Source organism: Pelodiscus sinensis, chromosome 7 (genome assembly GCF_049634645.1).
Source record: "Pelodiscus sinensis isolate JC-2024 chromosome 7, ASM4963464v1, whole genome shotgun sequence".
Taxonomy (NCBI): domain Eukaryota; kingdom Metazoa; phylum Chordata; order Testudines; family Trionychidae; genus Pelodiscus; species Pelodiscus sinensis.
This window is the reverse complement of record NC_134717.1, coordinates 55759709-55781184: the sequence shown is the minus strand read 5'-3', so window position 1 is coordinate 55781184 and position 21476 is coordinate 55759709. Positions and strand designations below refer to the sequence as shown.

Sequence of the window (21476 nt, the reverse complement as noted above, 5' to 3'; positions counted from 1 at the left end):
CGATGAAGTGTAGAAGATAGGTCTGAATGTATAATTACGCTAAGACACATTCTGGAAGCTGCTTTTTAAAATAAATCTCTGATTTCTACTTGCTTTCTTGTTTTCTGCAACTTTCTTTTGTGTAAAAGTAACATGCGGAATATGCAACATGCTGGGCAGTATACCATTCCTGGTTACTAGATTGAATATTTGTATTGGGAGAGAGAAAAAATGCTGATTAATTGAGTGCCAACTAACAGAGCTTTTACAGTATTACTTTTACTTTGGTTTTGATGTCACTGTTTTGATCTGTCTATATGTTTGTTGCATTATTTTTCAGAATAGGGGAAGACCTTTTCCCTGTCCCTCTCCAGCCGCTGCCCCCAAACACTCCTGCATGGGCCCGACGTCTGAGGAACTGCGAGGTGGGCTGCAAACTATTCTAATGATACTCAATTCATCTAGATTAAGAAATTCACAGAATAAAAATGTTAGTTATGTAGATTTGCATTTTAACTTTCACAATGCTATTAAAAAAATAATACAAAAGTAGTAGTTTATAGCCATTCATGGCTGTTGCATAAACCACAGTGGTTTGTTTGAAGACACTGCTTCCTTTGATTGCATTTAATAATCCATTGACTGAAAAATCTGTTAGGACCCTTGCCTGCATCTGTGCACATAGCTTAACTTTTCAGTATCTTAACATTTGGGGATAGGATGTTTGGTCATACTTCATATAAGGTTCCATTTATGCATAGTTTGCGACAGGTTAATAAGTGATTAATTAAATGGTTAATCAGTTGTTAGAGTCCACTAGATCACTAAGTTACAGATAATCATCTCTAACCCCTTCAGTTGTGCTTATAGTCATACATGTTATAGTTATAAGCAGCATATTACATTTGTTAATCATTTTTTTTGTTTTATGTAAAATTTATTTGAAGATAATGGGGGTTAGGTCCCTGACTCCCTTAGGCTCTTTTCAAAATTCCATCTACTGTGTTTAAACTCATAATCTTAAAATCTGCATTCATATAGCATTTAATGTCCTTATATTATAGGAAAAAGTACTGCTTCTGTGACAACTCTGAATAGTGAGAATATCGATCTGCATTCTGCTGTTCACTGAACTATTCTATACATGTATTCTGAGACCCTTTGTTCTCTTTTGTTACAAAAATAAGTTTTATTGTTTGGCTCTTTAACAGGCGGAGCCAATGCAGCTAAGCAGGAATGAGCAGAATTCTATACCTTGTGTAACATCAGCAGAATTGTTTTACTAAATTCTAGTCAGTTATATTGTGCAAGCCCATTGAAGCAGATAGGTTGCAAAGTAGTCACTGAAGGCATAGTCTGGACACATTGGTGTTTTCAGATGCAATTTAGCTGAGCTTATCCTGTAGAACTATTTATTGCTGGTGATATGTTAGAAGGTAAGAACCCAAGCTAAGTTTGGCTGGCAGAGAAAGCCCTGTTTCTCAGCTGAGCACACTCAGGAGCAGCCCGAGGGTGGCTGTGGCAGCTGGCGCCCCAGGCGGAACGCGCGATCGGCACCCACGCCTGCAGGGCAATCAATGGACTGACGTCATCATCGGGCACCCCAGGTGCCCCGTGACGTCGTCATCAGGCGACCTGGGCGGCGGCGCCGTAGGCAGTGTCCGAGTCCGCCTGTAATCATGGGCTGCTCCTGAGCTCACTTGACACAGAAATCCTTGAGACAATAAACATGGTTTCCCAGAATTCCACTTTTTCAGTCACTTTCATGACAAATTGAAGTTTGACAATGTTAGGGCCTGCATGGGTGCCCTGGGAGAGAAGAGCACATGTAGGCTTTCCCTGTTGTGCTGATGCAGAAGCTGGCTGCAATACAGAATTGTTGTTCTCTTGAGCACTAGGCTCAGGACCCAGTAGCAGTCTGCAGCTCAAGAAGGTGAGGCTGCCAATGCCTCTGCTCCTGATCATGACTGCAGGACCAATAAGCACGGAGCAGCAAAAGCTGCATCTTTCCAACATCAGCAGTAAGTGCTGTGGTGACCATGCTCCTCCTGTGCCTAGCTGAGCCATTCTCTTTACATCTGTTCTGCTCAGGCAGCTTATCTCACATCACATATGCAAACCAGCAAGCTTTGTCTGTCTGTCCATTTAAATGGCCCAGGTGAATTTACCTCATTGAGCTGAATTGGATGGGGAAGGGCAGGAGCTGGCACTTTGCTGTTGCTTACTTTTAAGTGAAGGATTATAATTTACAGTAAGAGTTTTTATCACATTTTGAAGATTTTTTGATAGGCTGAATTAACAAAATACTTTCCAGCTGTGTAACAGAATGCTGAACGCTTCCCAGCATTCCTAGAAGTCAGATTTATTGGAGAGCTGTGCAAGCTTTTAATAACTCACTTGTGGACCATGACTGAAGCAGTAGATTAAGTTCATGCTTCCTGTGGTTCCATTATTTCTTCTCAGAAAAATCCCAGGGATTGATATTAAACCATCTCAAGGTCCCTTTTTGAGGAGAATACTCTTTTGTGTAAGTAAAGTTGCAGAGGAAGTCTTACAATATACAGCTGTAGGTCTGTCTTATGCCACTAGGATTATGTGGCTCCCTATTTTTTCCTCATACCTGGTAGACATAGAGAACTGAGTGAAGTAAGATGGGATGCTACTTATAGAAACATCTGGGAGGTGTGATGGTGATATGTTTGCTCCCATTTTTGAAGGCATGTTCCTACCTTTTGTAAAAGAGGTATGTAATCTGATGCTCTTCTGGATAACCATATTGCACCTGGCTTTCCAGGGAGCACAACTGGCCCCAAAGACCTGTTGTTTATCATCTGTGTTTGCTAGACAATTGCAAACTTTTACTTGAATTTATCACTAGACATCGTTCTTCTAACTAGCCTCATAGCTTTTTGACTGGATTGCAGATTGGATTGCTGCCATGTGCTATAGGTGGAGCTACTTTTGAAAGCATAGACGTTTCAGCTGTTGCAGTATATAACTATTCATTTACATAGCAGACCTAACTGCAGAAGGTATGTTGCAGTTACAATGGGCTTCCAGTTTACTTCTAAATGCAATTAAAGATGTTTAGTACGATTAGAACCGTATGTGGTCTGGGTTCAGGATACCTGAAACTTTCTCTTCCTGTGTGCAACACTGTAATAGTTTGAGCTCAAACTGGAGTGTCTTAGCTAAGAAATCCCTACGATTTTCATGTAAGAGTGGACTGGAAGTAGGTAATTCTCAAGGGAGGTTCTCTTTCTCTGGAAATTGTTTCCCTCACTGGTCTCACAGAACCTAAATTTACTGACCAGCACGGTGTGTTCTTTTCTAGGCATTTGCCTGATGATAGTGGTTGTGAGGCCTGTGTTTAGTATACCATTGTGTCAGCTTGTTCTGTATTTTATTTTCTAGTGTAGAGAAGGATTTTGACTGAGTGAAACATCCAAGACTAAATACAAGGTGATATTATCAGTTTCAGAGTTAAGTTAAAATAAACAAATCGAGAGACATTCCATGCCGCCATCAGGCAAACCATCTCAGAGCAGTTTTTCATAACCTTCTGGTAAAAATACACCTTTACTATTGTGGTGGAAGCATACCATTATAGGAACATGAATACAAACTTATCTTGTGTCAAGACACCTAATCTGTATGATTAAGAAAAAATATCAGAAGGATTGTATTGCAGATATCAGCCATCTTTTTAATATTTAAGTTCTGTGTGGAACTTTTTTCTTAACTTAACCTGACCAAATAATAAAGAGAGCCTGAAGTAACACTTTAAAAAAAAAAGAGAGAGAGACTGCCAACCCAAAGAAAACAATTAGATACAATAATTAGGGGAAAACAAGTAAATTACAACAAGTCCAACCTGCTGCTTGTTAAATGATGAGATTCTCAAAATCACAATCTATTGCGTGATTCTCCATCATAATTAGTAAAAGAAATAGTCCAAAAAGTAAATGTGTTATTACTATATGCAACCATTATTTTCACTGTAGAGCAGGGGTGGGCAAAAAGGTCTCGGAGGGCCAGATCTGGCCTGCCAAATGGATTGATCTAGCCCATGGAGGCCCTGCTGCTCTCCCGCCCCTAGGCCAATTAGGACCTGGGGGAGGGGGAGCGTGCGAAGCTTCCTCCCACCCTATGAGCAGCATGCAGCACTTTGAAGCACCGTGTGCTGTTCGCAGGGCAGGAGGAGACATCACATGCTCCTCCACCCCCAAGCCCTGATTGGCCTGGAGGCAGGAGGAGCGTGCGAAGTTTCCTTCCCCCGCCCTGCGAGGAGCACACAGCACTTCAAAGTGCCATATGCTTGCACAGTGCAGGAGCAGGGCGAGGGAAGCTTCGCACAGCTCCCCTGCCCCCAGGCCAATCAGGATTTGGGGGTGGGGGAGTGTGTGATGTCTCCTCCAGCCCTGTTAGCAGTGCATGGCTCTTTGAAGTGCTGCATGCTACTTGCAGGGTGAAGGTAGGGCGGGAAGAGGCTTCACCCACTCCCCCAAGCCAATCAGGGCCTGGAGGCAGGGGAGTGTGTGAAGCTTCTTCCCACCCTGATAGGGGCACGAGTGCCTAGTGGGAAGTGGGGACCAATGGGGCTCTCCCACCCCAAGACCAATTATGGTCTGAGGTTGGGGAAGCCCAGAAGCATTCTGGCCCTGCTTTTCCAGGACGGCCCGGGGCCAAGCCAAAAATTATTGCCCATTCCTGCTGTAGAGAATAGAGGGATATAGCATCTCAGAGAGAGGGGGTGGCTGGAAGGGGCAAAGGCTCTCTGCTGTATGACACTTGTCTTTCTGTTCTGTGGTTTTCTCATCTATTTCCTGCTTGGTACATTGGGATATAGTCAGATGAAACTATTGATGATCGCCTGCAGAGAGTCTGGATACCGTGAGAGGTGCTGAGGTGTGAATTGTCTTGTTTTGAGTTAATAGGTTTACCGGATAGCCAACAGCAAAAAGCAAGTGGTGTCATTGTGAGGAACTTTTAGATTGAGCCTGCTGAGGTCCTTTGTTGTCATCTGGAGCTGTGATACAAGTGACTATGACTGGCTTGCATGGAAGAAATTCTGTTTGAATTACAGGCAGTCCCCGACTTACTTAAGTCGGATCCGCACTTAAGAACGGGGCTTTCTCGCCCCGGAGGTCGAGGTGGCGGATTGCTACCTGCGAGCTCCGGGGCGAGAAAGCCCCGTTCGTAAGCTGCTCCGGTGCCCCTGGTCTGCTGGAGACTGTCTCCAGCAGACCAGGGGCACCGGGCGGGTTCCCGCGCTTCTGAGGCTTTGCCAGAGCAAAGCCTCAGAAGCGCGGGGAACCGCCGCTGCTGCCGCTTCAGTCCCGGTGCCTGTGGTCTGCTGGGGACCGTCCCCAGCAGACCACAGGCACCGGGACTGAAGCTGCAGCCACGGCGGGGTCCCGCGCCTCTGAGACTTTGCCAGAGCAAAGCCTCAGAGGCGCGGCACCCCGCTGCCGCTGCGGCTCTGCTCCCCGTGTCCCTGGTCTGCTGGGGGGGGGGGCGCAGCTAGTGTGCCCCCCCCCCCCCCCAGCAGACCAGGCTTTTGTTTTGGACCCTGGGGCAGAGCAGCTGGGGCGCTGCCGATTGGTCCTGCAGCGCCGCTCTGGGCACTACTGGACCAACCCGGCAGCACCCCAACTGCTCTGCCCCAGGTCCTGATTCAGCCGCTGCTGGTCAGTTTAAGCAGCGGCTGAATCAGGATGCCTGGGGCAGAGCAGATGGGGTGCTGCTGGGTTGGTCCAGTAGCACCGAGGAGCGGCGCTACTGGAGCAACCCAGCAGCACCCCAGCTGCTCTGCCCCAGGCGTCCCCAAGTCAGCTTCTGCTGAAACTGACCAGCGCTGACTACAGGAAGCCCGAGGCAGAGTTGCTCTGCCCCAGGCTTCCTGGAATCAGCTGCTGATCAGTTTCAGCAGCAGCTGACTTGGGGACACCTGGGGTTCTTAAGTTGATTCTGTATGTAAGTCAGAACTGGCGGTCAGTTTCAGCAGCGGCTGAATCTGGACGCCAGTTCCGACTTACATACAGATTCAACTTAAGAACAAACCTACAGTCCCTATCTTGTACGTAACCCGGGGACTGCCTGTATTTGTTGTTCTTCTAGATGTGACGAGCAGGGCCACCAGAAATATTTTCTACAATGCACTGACGTTTAGTAAACATTTATTTTAGTAGAAGAGTCTGAAGTAAAGGGAATGGTCCAGTGTGAAGTAACTAATTTGCTTCTTTCTTTTGGTACTAGAGTAATTCCATTTATCTAAATGCCAATTCATAGAAGGTCAGTTACAATTCCTGACTGCATGCCTTACTCCCTCAACTACCTAAAATGTATTTTTGGAGGTTTTGGATGTTGCCAAATCCTTAACAAATTAGGTTATTCTGACTGTTGCTATAATGGCCTAATGCTTTGACATTCAGAATGTTTTAATTATAGTCTCAGATTGCTGACAAACACCTCTGGTATGAACTCACTGAAGGCTGATTTTTGTGTTAGACGTTATGATAAATCTGGTTGCAATACAACCAGTGCACAAAACATTTCAGGCAATGTCCTCACCTGCCACCATGCCAGAGTCCCTGACGCATATTTATTTTTTGGATATTGATCAGCAGTCAGATTGGTGAATAATCCTATTATTTCACCTCCTTTCCATGCAGAAAATTGGGGATTCGTACCGCGGCTATTGTGTGAGCGAGACAGAATTAGAGAGTGTTCTAACGCTACACAAGCAGCAAACACAAAGTGTGTGGGGGACGCGCCAGTCTCCAAGCCCAGCCAAACCTGCCACACGGTTGATGTGGAAATCTCAGTATGTCCCATATGATGGGATCCCTTTTGTCAATGCAGGTAATTAACTTTTTTTAATAATTATTTTCAAAGTCTCAATATCACTAGTCAGTTGGCCAAAAAAGAACCCTCGTGAAACTACACTTTGGTACTCTGCCAGAAGTTTACTAAGTATTGGTAAAATTTCCCACAAACTTGGGAAAGGATGGCTTAGTGTCAGGCCCGCCAACACAGGGGAGCAAAGGGGGCAGTAACCCTGGGACCCAGTGATTCAAAAGGACCCAGGGCTCCCAGCTGCTTCCACTGCTACAGCAGTGGTCAGAGCCCCAGGCCCTTTAAATCGCTGCCGGAGCGCCATGCAGTGCGCTCTGGGCAGCTCTGAGGGTTAGCATGGGGAGGGAGAGGGCACAGTGCACTCTGGGCAGTGCTGCGGGCTGGCTGCTCCAGCCCCACCCCTTTCAGTAACATTGAGCTTGCCCTCCCATCTCCTCATTGCCCTGGGGCTGGGCAGGTCTGTTAGCCCCTAGTGGTTTAGCCCCAAGTTATAAACATCTAAATTTCCTGGAACACACGTGCACATTCCAGTGTGAGTGATTCAAACCCTTCCTCCTTTTAGATGTAGGTTAATTAAGAATAATGTGGGGAAGTTTTTTGAATGCGGCCTTGAAGATGATGTCCAGTCTGCTCTGCATGGACAATCAGGGTTTTCATGAGGGTGGTAAGGAACTGATCCATCAGGATTACTAAACTTTCTGGGGATCCCGCTGAAAACTTTGGACAGCAGAAACCAATAGGGTGTCTGAATTAACCCTAAAACAATTTTCAAAAAACTTATCCAGAGAGATTAATCTTGTAAATAAATGTGTAGTATTTACTAGTTTGTGATTTCTTTTTTAGTCATAGAGTGAGTATTGTATGAGTGTGTGTGTGTGAATGTGAACTTTAGATTTGAAATTTGTCAATTCTCTTGTTTAAACAGAGCCAATGGGATATGATGCATGGTTGAGTGCAGGATGCATTTGTCTGAGCTGAAAGTAACTGAAAAAGTGAAATGTCATTATCCATTTTAAAGCTAAGACCATTCTGCTATGAAGAGGAGCAAGAATACGAAGGGACAAAACCAGAAAAGCTTTCCCTCACTCAAGAGATGCCAGATCTTTTTACTAACTTGTGAGATTAGCTAAACAAATGACTCCTCCAGATAAAAAGAATAAAAACCTGTTCAGTTAGTATTTTGTTTTAAAAAACATTGTGGATTAGTTTAGCCAGCTTTTGCTTGCTTTGGCCAGACAGAAAGGCAATGCTGTTTTATAATTCCTACACACTGTTATATTCATGAATTGTACTTCTAGTCTATAGCACCCTTCTATGAAAATCCTAGACTACTTTTCAACAGAGGCTGTGGGTTAAAATGGTACCCTCATTTACCAAACTCCGGTTAACTTGACTTCCTGTTTAATTGAAGATATATTGCGGTGGTGTCAGTCACACTTACTGAGGCTAATTGAAGTTCAGTTTCAGGCCTGCAGAGACCCTGAACTGTGCAGGTCTAAAGTGCTGTTCTTGTGAAACCTCTAATCTTTGAGTAAGTGGAGTTGTTCTTCAGTCTCTTGCCTGCCTCTGCTTCTGCTGAGCCAATTAGTTTTGAAGAAGACGGCCAACATTCCATATTGTGAAACAGAAAGCAGCAGGTATTCAAACCCTGCTTTTACTAAGATTTTGGACAATTGAGACCTTGGTAATCCAGGCAAATTCTTTATTAGAGACCTAAGCCAATTTCTGTTTACAGTGAGAAAAGTCACTATACTTAGTCAACTATATCATCTAGTTCCCCTTCTGAATAGCATTTCTATTTGCATTGATTTTTTTTAAAGTCACATGCTCATGCATAATTTTGATTACTAGGGGGCGGTGCCCTCTGCTCGCTATGCTTGCCAACCCCCCTGTCTGTGGGGGCAGGCAGCCTTGGCCACCAGGGAGGGCTGGGGTCATGCCATCCCCAGATTCTTGGGTCCCTGCCCCAGCAATGGGGGAGGGGAGGGCCACCAGTTGCACCAGCCGCAGTCTCTCGGCCCCCCGCCTCTCCAGCTGCCAGGCCCACACCAGTCCCTGGGGGTAGGTAAGTCCAGCAAACCCCCAGCCACTGGGGAGGGCTGGGGCCACACCAGACCTGGCTTCACACCCCTGTCCCTAGCCACCCAGGAGGGTAGGGGAAGGCTGGAGTCTGCGCCAGAACTGACCACCAGGGAGGGGAGTGCCGTGTGAGACATGGCTGCTTGGGAGGGGAGATGGTAAGCAAGACTGGCTCTCCCCCCCCCAGCCGCCAGGGAGGGCTGGGGCTTTGAAAGCCCTGGCCTCTTGGCTCCTCTTCCCCCCCCCTCCCCCCGTGCCGACCACAGCCAGCCCTGGCCTCCCCCCCCCTCCAGTCATAGCCCTGGCCTCGTGGCTCCCCCACATCCCCTTCTGGCCACAGCCAGCCCTGCCCCCCCTCCCACCTGTCTCCCCAGTTGCGACCAGCCCCAACCTCTACACAACCCACCGTAATCGCAGCTCTGGCCTCTTGGCCTCCCCATCCTCCTTCCTGATTGCAGCCAGCCCCAGCCTCTGGCTGCCAGAGGAGGGCCAAGGCCGGGCCAGGGGACAGCGGGGACAAGGGTGGAAGCTTCTCACTGTGCTCAGGGCCCCAACACTCGGAATCCACCGGAAAACCACTGTCTCAGGCCAAGGCCAGGAGCACTGGGGCCGCTGCCTGCCTGGAGCTGCAGCCTACACCCCTTTCCCCTGCACGATTAGTATGCCAGCGCTGGCTTCCTATGTGGGAAGAAGGAGAGGAGAAAGCTCTGAGACTCTGTGCTGGGGAAGCACAAACTGGACCCAGCACGGAGTCTCAGGGCTTTCTCCTCTCCCCTGCAGGAAGCCGGTGTTGGCATGCTAATCTTGGGGGGGGGGGGGGGGGGGCAGTCGAGGCTGGAGTGCCAGGCAGGTGGTGGCCCAAGCACTCCCATGGCCCTGGCCTGAGGCAACCGGAGATGGCAGTTGCTCACTGGGTCCCAGAGTGTCAGGGCCCCAAGGTAGAATCTGCCCTGCCAGGCAGCTTTGCCGTCCCCAAACGGTGTCTGGGGCAGGGAAGCTGTGCAAGGGCGGAGCTGGTGGGATGTCAGAGTGACATAATGACGTCACTCTGTGTCCCACAGGAAAAACATTTTTATATACATTAGATCATTTTGTATCACCTTCTGTCTCAGCAGTGTGACACAAGAAACACATCTGTTATTTCAAAGCTAGAAAATTATATTTAAAAATCAAGATGCTAAAGTATTTGGATTATGAATAGGGGATACTAGGGAAAAAGTTAAATATCGTTCAGAACAAAATCCATGTTCTCTTCCCAGCTCTGTCAGATTACATTTATTACTTCACTCTTCTTTGCAATAAGTCTGACTCAAGAAAATTATTTTAATGAAGTTTTCAAAAACGTTACGGAACTCTGTGTTTCTTGCACAGTATTATTTATTTTGGGTACCATATTGATGCAATATATGTTAACTGAAGAAACTGGCATTGAAGTCACAAACCATAATGACCAGCAAGGCTAAAGAATTGAACATGGTATATGAAGTAAGGAACTCCCAAGATCTGATTTCAGCAGTGCCTTTGATTTGTTGTACAATTTAGGATCAGATTCTGTCACCTCTACTTGTTGTTAGTACAAACAACTTATTCATTAAATAGCCCATAAGACTACTCATATTACGTTTAGCACTAGTTGCTGAGTAAAGGTGGCAGAATCTGTCTTTACAAGTTTGTGTCAATTTTCACCTTTCTAAAATGATTATGATAATATTTAATTACCTATCTTACAGGAATTTTGTGAAGATTAACTAGTTTGGAAAGTCCTTTGGAAAACTGACGTGTTATAAGTGCTGAATAGAATTACGGGAAAAGCAGAAATTCTGTAACTCAGGCATCCCGAGTGCTCTTCCAGGAAGAGTATAAAAATAAGTGCTTCAAATCACTCTTTTCTCCTCAGAAGTCTATTTTGTTGTTATCTGCTGGTAGGAACCAGTAGCTGTTGGAATTAATAATAGAGACAGTTGCTTTCTGTCCACAGGAAGCAGAGCCATTGTGATGGAATGCCAGTACGGGCCAAGGAGGAAAGGTTTCCAGCCCAAAAAAACTAGTGAGATGGAAAATGCCGCCTGCCAGTTGTACAAAGCCACTTGTCCAGCACGGTAAGCATTAGCTACAAAGCTGAAATTGGCATGGCTCTGGTCTGGAGACTTTAGTAATTGATATGAGAGCTTGGATCTCAAGAAAACTCACTGATAATTGCATGGCATTATAGTGACAAAGCTCTATAATTATATTTTGTCTCCGATACAAGTAGGAGTTGATGCTCATTTAGAGAGAAAGAGGGTAAGTTCCTGTGAAAGTGGATGTGGCTAGAATATGATAGGTGTCAGGGTATGTTTACATTTACACCCTCTTTCGAGAGAGGGATGCAAATGAAGACATTCAAAATTGCGTATGAAGCTGGGATTTAAATATCCCACGCTTCATTTGCATATTTGCATTATGGCGCTATTTTGAAACAACAGACGCTGTTAAGACGTAGTTATTTCGAGAGAAAACCCTTCTCTCGAAATTACCAGTTATTTCGAGAGAAGGGTTTTCTCTCAAAATAACCTCAACTTAACAGTGTGTTATTTCAAAATAGCGCTATTTCGAAATAGCGCCATAACATGAATATGCAAATGAAGCATGGGATATTTAAATCCCGGCTTCATTTGCAATTTCGAATGTCTTCATTTGTATCCCTCTCTCGAAAGAGTGAGCAAGTGTAGACATACCCTCCTAAATCTTATTTTGGAGTTTTGCTTATCAGGGAATAAGCAAATTCACCAAACACCTCTGCCTATGCAATTCCAGTGGCATCTTCTTGATTCTCATCTCCCCCGTAAACTTTCTGCTATCAACTTCCTGGGTTCAGGTATGGCTCTACACCACTAGATCCGTGGTTCCCAACCTTTTTTATACTGCGGACCATCAAACCCATTTACAGACTTTTGGCGGACTGATATCATTTAATTTGCATATTCATTATGTGAATAAATATGCAAATAATGTTACCTGTCCACCAACCCACTCACCCACTGACCCCGTCTTGTTATTGCACATCACTCTACCTCCAACCACAGAACCCTCTGACCCCCATCCAGCCAACCCTATTATTAAACCTGCCAAACCCATCATCTGATATCCCTTGTATCCTACTAACCCCATTACCACATAAGTCTGTCTTGACAAGCCTGTCACCCCAGCACCCACTGTCTCCTGCTTCCCAATACCCCCTGCTGCCGACTTTCTTTTGGCAAGCACCTTTGTCATGCCTGGAGCCTGTCCTGCATCTGCTGTCACTAGCGACCCCTGACTTAAATTGACAACTTCCCATTTCCCCAAATCCTGCCCCACCACTCCCAGTCATGGAGTCATCCACAATCTCCATGACTGCCTGTTGTGCCAAACCCTGATCCTGCCCCACTGACCTTGCAACTGCCTGTTTCACAAGCTCTGAGGCCCCCAACCCTGCTTAGACACCCTCAGATCTGCTGCCCCCTGAGACAGAAGCACAAGCTGCGCCACATCTGGCTTCATAATCACTGACCTACTGCAACCCACCCCCCTCTTGTCCTTTGACCTCTAGCCCCTGCCCTCTCCTTTAACCCCTAACTCCAACCCAGCCCCTTGCTCTCCAGTGCCTAATACCCTAAGTCCCAGAACCTCTGACCCCCACAGCCCATGCCAACATCCTCTTGCCCCATGACCCCATCATGCCCTCACCCAACACCCCTTTGCCTTTTGACCCCACCCCACCTCCACACTTCCCAGAGCAAGGGAGTATGACCGTTACTGCTATGCAGGCAGGGGGAATTGCCGTTGGCAGCACACATGCTTTCTCCTCCTTTGCACCCCCTCCCTCCCAAGAATGTTTCACGCCCCCATAGGTAGAGGCAGCGTGGAGCGCAGAGCCCTGGAGAGGCCACCATCTTACCTGGGGGGAAGGAGGGAGATAGGCGCCTCTTCCTGCTGCTGTCTTAGCCCCAGTGCCACCACCAGGCAAAATCAGCTGCTATGGCTGCCGTAGTGGAAGCTGCTAAAGCAGCTGCTGCAGCCCAGCAGCCAGCAGTTCATGGACCAGCACTGGTCTGCGGACTGGCAATTGGGAACCATTGTTTTAGATCACTTCTCACCTGACTGAGAAATCCTAGAGAGTACTTCTGGGGTTTCTCCACTTTTTGAATCTCTCTCTGCTTGAGTTCCCTACTGCTTCTTTGCAATAAAAGTAAGCAGAAATTAAATATATAATGATTCTGCCTTCCTGAGGTAGATCTATAATGAAGCTGAATTCCTCTGTTTTTGTTTTTTCTTGGAAGTATCTATATTAAAAAGGTACAAAAGTTTCCTGAGTATAGAGTCCCCACTGATCCCAAAATCGACAAGAAAATCATAAGAATGGAACAAGAGAAAGCTTTCAACATGCTGAAGAAGAACTTGATAGATGCTGGAGGAGTCCTCAGGTGAAATTTCCACTCATTGCTCTAACTTGAAAAATAGAAAGGGGAGAGGGGAAAATCAGTTGTTTGGCTTTTTTTTTAAAAAAGGGTCTTCATTAAAATGTATTGTAAAAGGTGGAAAACTATTCACAAAGAAACATATCATACTGTGGGAATTATGTAAAATATGCTCAGAATACTTATAGAATTTTGGGCATTACCAACAATGAGCCACCTGGATGGCTTTGTGCCCCAAAGGCAGCTGGCTGTAAGAGGATCATTCCCACCCAGTATGGAAGGATCTTTAAATGCTGTATGTTGATATAATAGCTTCTTCCCAACCTGTCTTCCTGTGGCTGGGGAGAACATGGCTGGGAGAAGAGGCTATGGTCAGAACAGTCCTTTATCCTTGCATCTGTTAGCAGCCATCATGAGGTTGCAGAGCCTCAGATCAGTTCTTCCTTATGCCCCGGGGATCAGAGTAGCCCTGGGATCAAAGGAGAATAAAGGTGATATAAAATCATCTTTCTGTGTGCATAAACCACCACACAAACCCTTCCCCAAGCTGAATTGTGCTAAACATTGCTGATCCACAGTCAAGGATCTGGGCCAAACTTTTTAAAATGTAAATAAACAAATCGTAGTTGTAACTTCTGCTAGGAGCCTGACAGCCACAAGAATAAGGGTCTTTTCCCCCTTCAAATCCTTATCCATGTGAATAGAACATTTGTGCATAGACCTATTGACATCAGTGGGAGTATTCGCAAGTAAAGGGTTGAACTACTTAACCCATTTACACTATTTGCTTACAACTATAGTGAGGTGGGCGGGAGGAGGGGAACATTAATAATTTTTGGTGAAGATCATGTTAGTTTCAAGAGCCATATTAAAATTGTAAAGAGGAATGCAACTTGAATTAGGGCTGATGCTCTTTAATGGATACGTATAGCTGGGATCTCCATGAAAGGTTTGATCGTCCACATTTGATTCACTTCTACCAGCAAAATGCAGTCACATAGTGGCACAATGTCTGCCTAGGAAAGGTCATAGGGTGAGGATATTTTACAAAGTTATACTCCGTTATGGGACTTGGAACAGTATTTTTCTCAGGGTGAAAACAAGGCTAAAGAACTCTGGGTTCTATCTGTGTAGCCCTATTGAAGGAGTAACTGCAAATGGAAGCAGTTCCCTCTCACAAAGGGCAGCAGCAGTACTACTGTCTAGCTTTTCTAAGAGAGGAATCTCCTCTCTGTGAGTTAAAAGAAGTGTTTAACCCCTTTCTGTTTGCAGAGATGAATCAAGCCCCATATTTGCTTATAATACTTAGGCAAAATGGAGTGAGCGAAGTGTTAGTGAATCTTTGTCATTGTAAATTAATATTATATAAACATTATTTTTTGCTTATGTGCTGTACGTAAAAGTATTACATAAAATACTAAAAGTGGAATAAAACTGTCAGTCTTTTATCTGAGGATCTGAAAGCACTTCACGATTAAGCCTCATGCTTCCCTGCAAAGTAGCTAATTATTATTATTCCTATTTTATAGACTGGGAGATTGAGGCATAGTGAGGTTTAATGATTTGTTCAAAGCTACAAAGCAAGTCAGTTGCCTAACCAGCAGCACACCCTGGTAGTATGCTGTCCAATCTTTCTTTAATGATCATACCACACTTCTTGTGATTTGTTCCACAGCCTTTCCAAAAGAAAGGTATAGTTGGACCCTCCATGTTTCTATTACACTGTCCATGGGAGCAACTATATTTGTGTGTTTTATCTACATATTGGCCAGAAAGCATGTGGTGTCACATCACTGATTAAGAGGCCTCCATTATGGACTGATTGAGCACCCTCTGCATGTCTGCATTGTTATTTGGAAGAGCTGTGTGTGATTCCCAGTTGATTCCGTCTATCATTGAGTCATCAGGACTAGGGAGTTCTACAGAGTATTATGTGGAACTGGGGAAATGGAAGAGGAAGAGCTCAATAGACACCTCATGTAGATCGATAAGACACTTTTCAGTTGAAGAGGATCACTGGCATGGAATCTAGTGGTTAGCCCTAACATTTTCCAACCACACGTGGAGTGAGTTTTGGTTTGTGTACCAATATTGAGGTCATGTGCGCTGGTTTGGATGTGTGCCTCCGTGGCATCCAATTTAACAACACACACATGTTCCCGACTACCAGAGCAGAAACCCCTCCACCCCCGCTTCCTAGCCGCCGGAGCAGACCCTGACCCCCCTCCCCTCCCAGTCATGCAGCATGTCCTGTTCCTGGCTGTTGGAGCAGACACTCCTCCCCTGAGCCATGTGGCAGGTCTCGTTCCAAGCCTCAGCCACCAGAACAGACCCCAGCCCTCCTGCCATATGGCAGCCCCGCCCCCGCCACTGGAGCAGGCCTCCCCACACGGCCGCAGCAAGTCCCAGCCCCCTGCATCAGCAGCTCCCTCACCACGCCATCTCAGCCAGCCCCGCCCGCTGGAGCAGTCACCTGCTGCATGAGTGTTGCTGCGTAGCTCTCCAGAGCAGGTGGGTGGGGGAAGAAATTTTGTGCGTGAGCATGCCCCTTAGCAGGAGCTATGGCGGTGAGGATGGACTACTCAATGCAGTACAGTGATTCGGTGAGAGGGGTGGCTCAATGAATAGTCCCTTCAGGTTCCAAGCCCAAAATCTATACATCAGGATTATACTCTTTTTAAGGAAGTTTTGGGGGCACAGATGTAGAGCTTCTAGAAAGAAAATACTAATATGAGGAGCGTATTTTAGATTGTACTCAAAATTATGTAAAAGCTGGTTGTTGCTTTAAGTATGAACTACATGTTTGGTGTCATACAAAGGAAAGATAGTCGTTGTCCCTATTTAAGGATGGGAGAAAACTGTGTGTTAGTAATGAATGCTGCTGTGTGCGTGTGTACGTGCGCGCACGCAGGTCTTGTTGATGGCCTGATTGGATGGACTTAATTCAATAGCATTCTTGGGGAAGGATTTAAATAAATGATTTTGTTTTACTGTCTTTGCTTTGTAATTATATCTGAAAACTCTCATTCTCGTCAGATGGTATGTGCAATTACCCACCCAGCAGGCCCACCAATATCATGAAATGGAGACCTGCCTCCCTCCTTCACCGTCTGCTTTCCCCATATCGTCTCCTGAGGAAGAGGAAGATGTATTGAGAGATGAGAACTGTACTTTACCCTCCCGACTTCACCCACAAGTAGCAGATAAGATTCGAGAACTGGTGACTCAGGGAATAGAACAAGTCTATGCAGTGAGGAAACAACTAAGGTATTGCATAATCTACTCTAACTATTCTGCCTTCTTTCCACAGCACTGAATCAACTATATGTTCCATTAATTTGACTTGGAAACTATGTGGCAATGCTGATTCTTTCATGAATCTATCCTCACAAATAGCATTACATGAATTTATCCTTGCATATGGCATTATCATCGCTGGTTTATATTGGACTTTACCTTAGATGCATTTACTTAGTATTTCAGCTCTTCACACTGCCTATATCAGGTCACTATCTTGGCCTGCTTTTCTTCTTAGTGTTGAAAATTTACAGATTATTGAGTTAGCTCTGTAAAATTTCCAGCGTGTTAGAGGAGAGGAGCCAGGTCAGGAGATCTACTAATTTGTTCTTGTCATTTTTAACATGTTTGGAACATATTTGATAGCAGAGACAGAGATGGTTGCAGAAGAGGGAGAAACCCTTCCTATTATAGTATGTGTGTGTGTGAACTTTTGACAGCTCCTTTTTTCCCTCCCTCTCCTTTCCAATGCTTGACAGAAAGTTTGTGGAACGAGAATTATTCAAGCCTGATGAAGTACCAGAGAGGCATAACTTGTCCTTCTTCCCAACTGTGAATGATATCAAGAACCACATCCATGAGGTGCAGAAGTCCCTGGGAAATGGGGAGATGGTCTATAATGCAGAAAGCATCCCAGCAACGGTATTATTGAAGCTTTATGCTCTCTTCTCCTTTTTTCTTTACGAATCTCTGACATGAATCCTGAAGACCTTACTTAAATTTTACTACTTGGTCCTTATTCAGCCAAAGCTCCCACTGACCTTGTATGCCCATTAGTTAAATTTTTAAAGGAAGTTTTGCCTGAGTAACACTAGATTAAATTGAAGCTTTTAGTAACCATACAATATATGTTGCTAACAATTGATAATTTATGCAATATTGAGGTAATATTGAGAACATTAATGTAAGGCAGTTAGGTAGAAGAAATGAGCCCAGCATTCAGAGATCCTGAGTTTCAGTCCTAGTTCTATCAGTGTTTCCTTGGAGAAGTTACTTCACAAGATCCCTTTTGTAAAATGGGGATCAAACTTAGTGTTTTGAATGTGTAAAGTGCTATGTTAATGCTAAGGATGTTAAGGACTAGTCAACTATCTGATAAGCATTTGCTTATTAGATAGTCTGTTGACTAGTCGATTTCCCCCTCCCCACCCGCCGCCACCTCTATGAAATAGAGGCACCACAGGAGGGAGGAAGGGGTACTTCAAAGCGGCAGTGCTGCATAGCTGATCCATGGTTCAGCTGTGCTTTTAAAACACTGAAGCACCGTGTAGCCCAGGGTCAGGTGGGGACTCCAGTCCTCAGCTGATCCTGGGTTCCACTGAAATGCCGCGTGGAACCTGGGGTTGGCTGGGTAGTTCCCAGCTAACCCCGGGCTCTATGGCTTTGAAATGCACAAGAGGCCCTGCTGGGGACTCTTCTGCATTTCAAAGCAGATACGTGCGTGCAGCCCGGAGTTACCGGGACTTCCTGCTGGCCTCAAGCTGTATGCGGAGTTCCGCATTCCTCCTTTGAAATGTACAGGAGCCACTGGGGTTCTTGTACATTTCAAAGGAGGAATGCGGAAGTGCCTATTGACTAGTTGAGTAGTTGATGGAATTCCATCAACTACTCAGCTAGTCAATTAACTGCATTTTAACATCCCTAGTTAATGCTAAGTATTACTGTACTTGTAGTAAATATGTCTAATAATAAATACAAAACTTAAATCTGTACAACTGCATTATACCCCAATATACGTTGCCCCTTAATTCTCTTTTCACATTCAGAACAATTTTGGACAGTCATTGACAATGATTTCTCCAATTGTAAGACAGGATTTTTATTAGCTGTGAAAGAATTGCCAAGGAACTGGAAAACTCAGCTCCGCCTGAGTGCAGCGTGGACACGATTTTATTTTATAGATTGCCATCATAGACAGGCCCTCCTTTCCTTCCCCCAAGTGCCTTTTGGTTCTGTAAATTGGATGCATGCTTAAGATTGAGCCTAAATGTTAACATTAAAGAGCCAAAGATGAGACAAAAACTCTGAAACACATGGAAAAGAGACACACACTGGGAGATATGGGTTGGTGAGGATGTTAAATTAACACAGGTTAGTGTTTGTAAGCCTTAGAAGAGAGATTTTTAGTTATGATTTGAATGAAGAATAGTTGCCTTGCATGCTGGAAATCTTTTTCAGATGTATGTGATGGCATCAGGGTAGATTTGATTTAAATCATGATTTTAAATCACTAGTCAGGAAGACTTGATTTAATTATGGTTTTCTGCATAAAAATGCATTCTTGTTGGTTATTATAACCTTAATAAATATTCTTCTCAACTCAGAGATAGATGTAGATTTCCTTTTTAGAAGGTACACAGTATCCATTTTTAAACAGTGATTTTATTTTGAAAGCTTTTCAGATTTAGTTTTAAGCTATATCAGAAAATGAATAATTGTTTGGTTATTTAATTTACCAAAGATAATTGAAGCAGATATTTATGGAGTCATTGGGAGGTAAGCTATCTCCATTTCAACAGGTTAATCATTAATATTTGAAAGATTTTCTTGCTATGCTGTATTGGGAAGAGACCATCACCAGACAGACATTTAAACTGTTTTATTTAACTAAAACAACAATGTTATGTATTCTGGATTTTTTTTTCTTCGATAGCAAACATCTGGGCTGTCTACACTCGCGGCTTCTTGCACAAGTATGGCCACTCTTGCGCAAGAATCCGCAGAGCGTCCACATTGCCCGCCCGCTCTTGCACAAGGAAATTTACAGTACAGCGTGGCAAGAGAGGGCTTCTTGCACAAGAGCTACGCTCTTTTATAACAGGTGTAAGCCCTCTTGCGCAGAAGCTCTTGCTGGGCAAGGAATTCTTGTGCAAGAAAGCCCTATGGCTAAAATGGCCATCAGAGCTTTCTTGTGCAAGAGAGCATCCACACTGCCATGGGTGCTCTTGCCCAAAAACACATCTCGCACATGGCAGTGTGGACGTGTTCTTGCACAAGACTTCTTGCACAAAAACCCTTGTGCAAGATGTTCTTGTGCAGGAAGCCAGCAGTATAGACACAGCCTTAATGTTTTAGCAAAACAAGCAAATGAATTTTTTAATTTAGTTAAACATTCAATACTTTTAAAATCAGTTTTTTTGTTACAATTGTTTTTAACTAAAATAGTTAAAGGAAATATTAAAAAAAATTAGATCATCCAGGAGAAACATAAAATATTGGCTCCTGCTGCTAACGCAGTCGTCTTCACCTTCATTTTCCTTTTGGTTCATCATCTAAAAAAGAAAAACAAGATTTCCTGCTTTTTCAGGTTCTAAACAATTTCTTAATTTGAAACGAATTAGTCCAAAGGAAGAAAATATTCTTTCTACACCAGCACAACAAGTTACAGCTGTTAAATGTTTGATTATCACTTCAACAGTCTCTTAATCCAAGTGCTCAAGTGACTTCCACCAGTTCACTGGTGTGACTTTTTCTTTAAAACATCATCAGCAAACATATTTCTTAAATAGTTCACTTTTAGCCCTGAAGTTTATTATAGTTGTCATTATGGAGGGATGATTGTTGGAAGCCCATGTCATAGCCAGCTCCTCTTCTTCAGCAGTTAAGGTTTAACCCAGGTACTGAGTATTGAGAATATTTGTAAGAAAATGAGCTGGAGATAGTGCTTGTCCCATTTGTTTTTTTTTAAAAGCTTGTAATTTAACTCCATCATTATATATTTCTCTTTTCAAAAATCTCACTCGGTTCCTTCAAAATTTGAACAGCATTAGTAATAAAACAGATATTTCCCTGCATTTTGTTCATGGATACAGAAATAGGCTTCAGAGTATTCAGCATGTGTTCAAAATTTCTCTTAAACCCCCCAATGTTGAGAACTTTGGCTGTGACAGTGTTGTCTATTTTTTCACAATCTTTGTTCACAAACTGTCATCAGATTAGGCCAGTTCTTGACAGAGTGTTCAAAAAAGTCCTCTACTGATTTCTGTCGCACGTCTTCTGGGGGAGTTAGCTTGGTTCCTCCCACTTTTTTCAGAACAGTACTGCAAAGTAGTTGTTACGGAAGTATTTTGCAACTTCAACAACATTGGTCTTTATTTCTGGAACACTGAAGTCTTTGGCTAAGAGGTGCCTCAAATGAGCACTGCAACTGTATGATATTTGCTTGGGACTCTCTTCTAAATTTCTTCTCATCTTGGGTACATTTGCAGCATTGTTTGTGACCTTTTGAATTTTTTTCACAGTTTTTATAACTTGCTTTACTTCTTGTAAATATTCTGCTATGTGTGCATTTCCTGATGTATTAATTGTTTCTGTAAGGAAGACATTCCCTTCTGCACAAGCACATTCAAAAGGATCATTGTGGACGTTGCTCCACCCATCAAGACTCAGGTTAACAATTTTACCTTTTAGACTTTTTGCATGCTGCTGAATCTGCTTTGTTAGATGAACTGTATCCTGGTCTTAATGACTGAACCATGTTAATGAAATGTGGGGTCTCAATGATACGGAAAGAAGAGTTTGTTGTATAAACAAATTGGGCATTTTTTAAGTCAGTTACCGCTTTTCTAATCTGATGGTTCTTATCACAAACGTATCTAATGGTTGTTTCTGGAGGATGGAGATTTTTTTTCTTTTTGCTACAGGTGCTATATACAGTACTGTGGCTATGTGACATACATGATGTGACCAAAACCCTATCATTAGTAGATAACTCTGAAACGATAGAAAATGATATTGATCTTGATGTTGGATAGTGTTCGGAATCCTGTGTGTTGATGATGGAGTCTCCTAAACAAAATAAGTCAGTGCAGTTATTTAATTTTT

The 21476-nt window shown here is 44.1% G+C and overlaps 1 protein-coding gene across 5 annotated transcripts in view; it reads left to right on the top strand.

The window, feature by feature from the left end:
• CARF (calcium responsive transcription factor) overlaps positions 1-21476 on the top strand; it is a 66923-nt gene that overhangs the window by 16633 nt on the left and 28814 nt on the right. For 4 of the 5 annotated variants that reach the window (XM_075933834.1, XM_075933836.1, XM_075933835.1 and 1 more), the window contains exons 6-12: positions 320-404; positions 6654-6843; positions 10895-11015; positions 13218-13361; positions 16392-16622; positions 17132-17294; positions 20970-21041. In XM_075933834.1, the coding sequence (XP_075789949.1) occupies positions 320-404; positions 6654-6843; positions 10895-11015; positions 13218-13361; positions 16392-16622; positions 17132-17294; positions 20970-21041 (1006 nt within the window). The remainder of the gene's footprint in view (positions 1-319; positions 405-6653; positions 6844-10894; positions 11016-13217; positions 13362-16391; positions 16623-17131; positions 17295-20969; positions 21042-21476) is intronic. The other variant, XM_006130504.4, reaches the window with a different exon arrangement.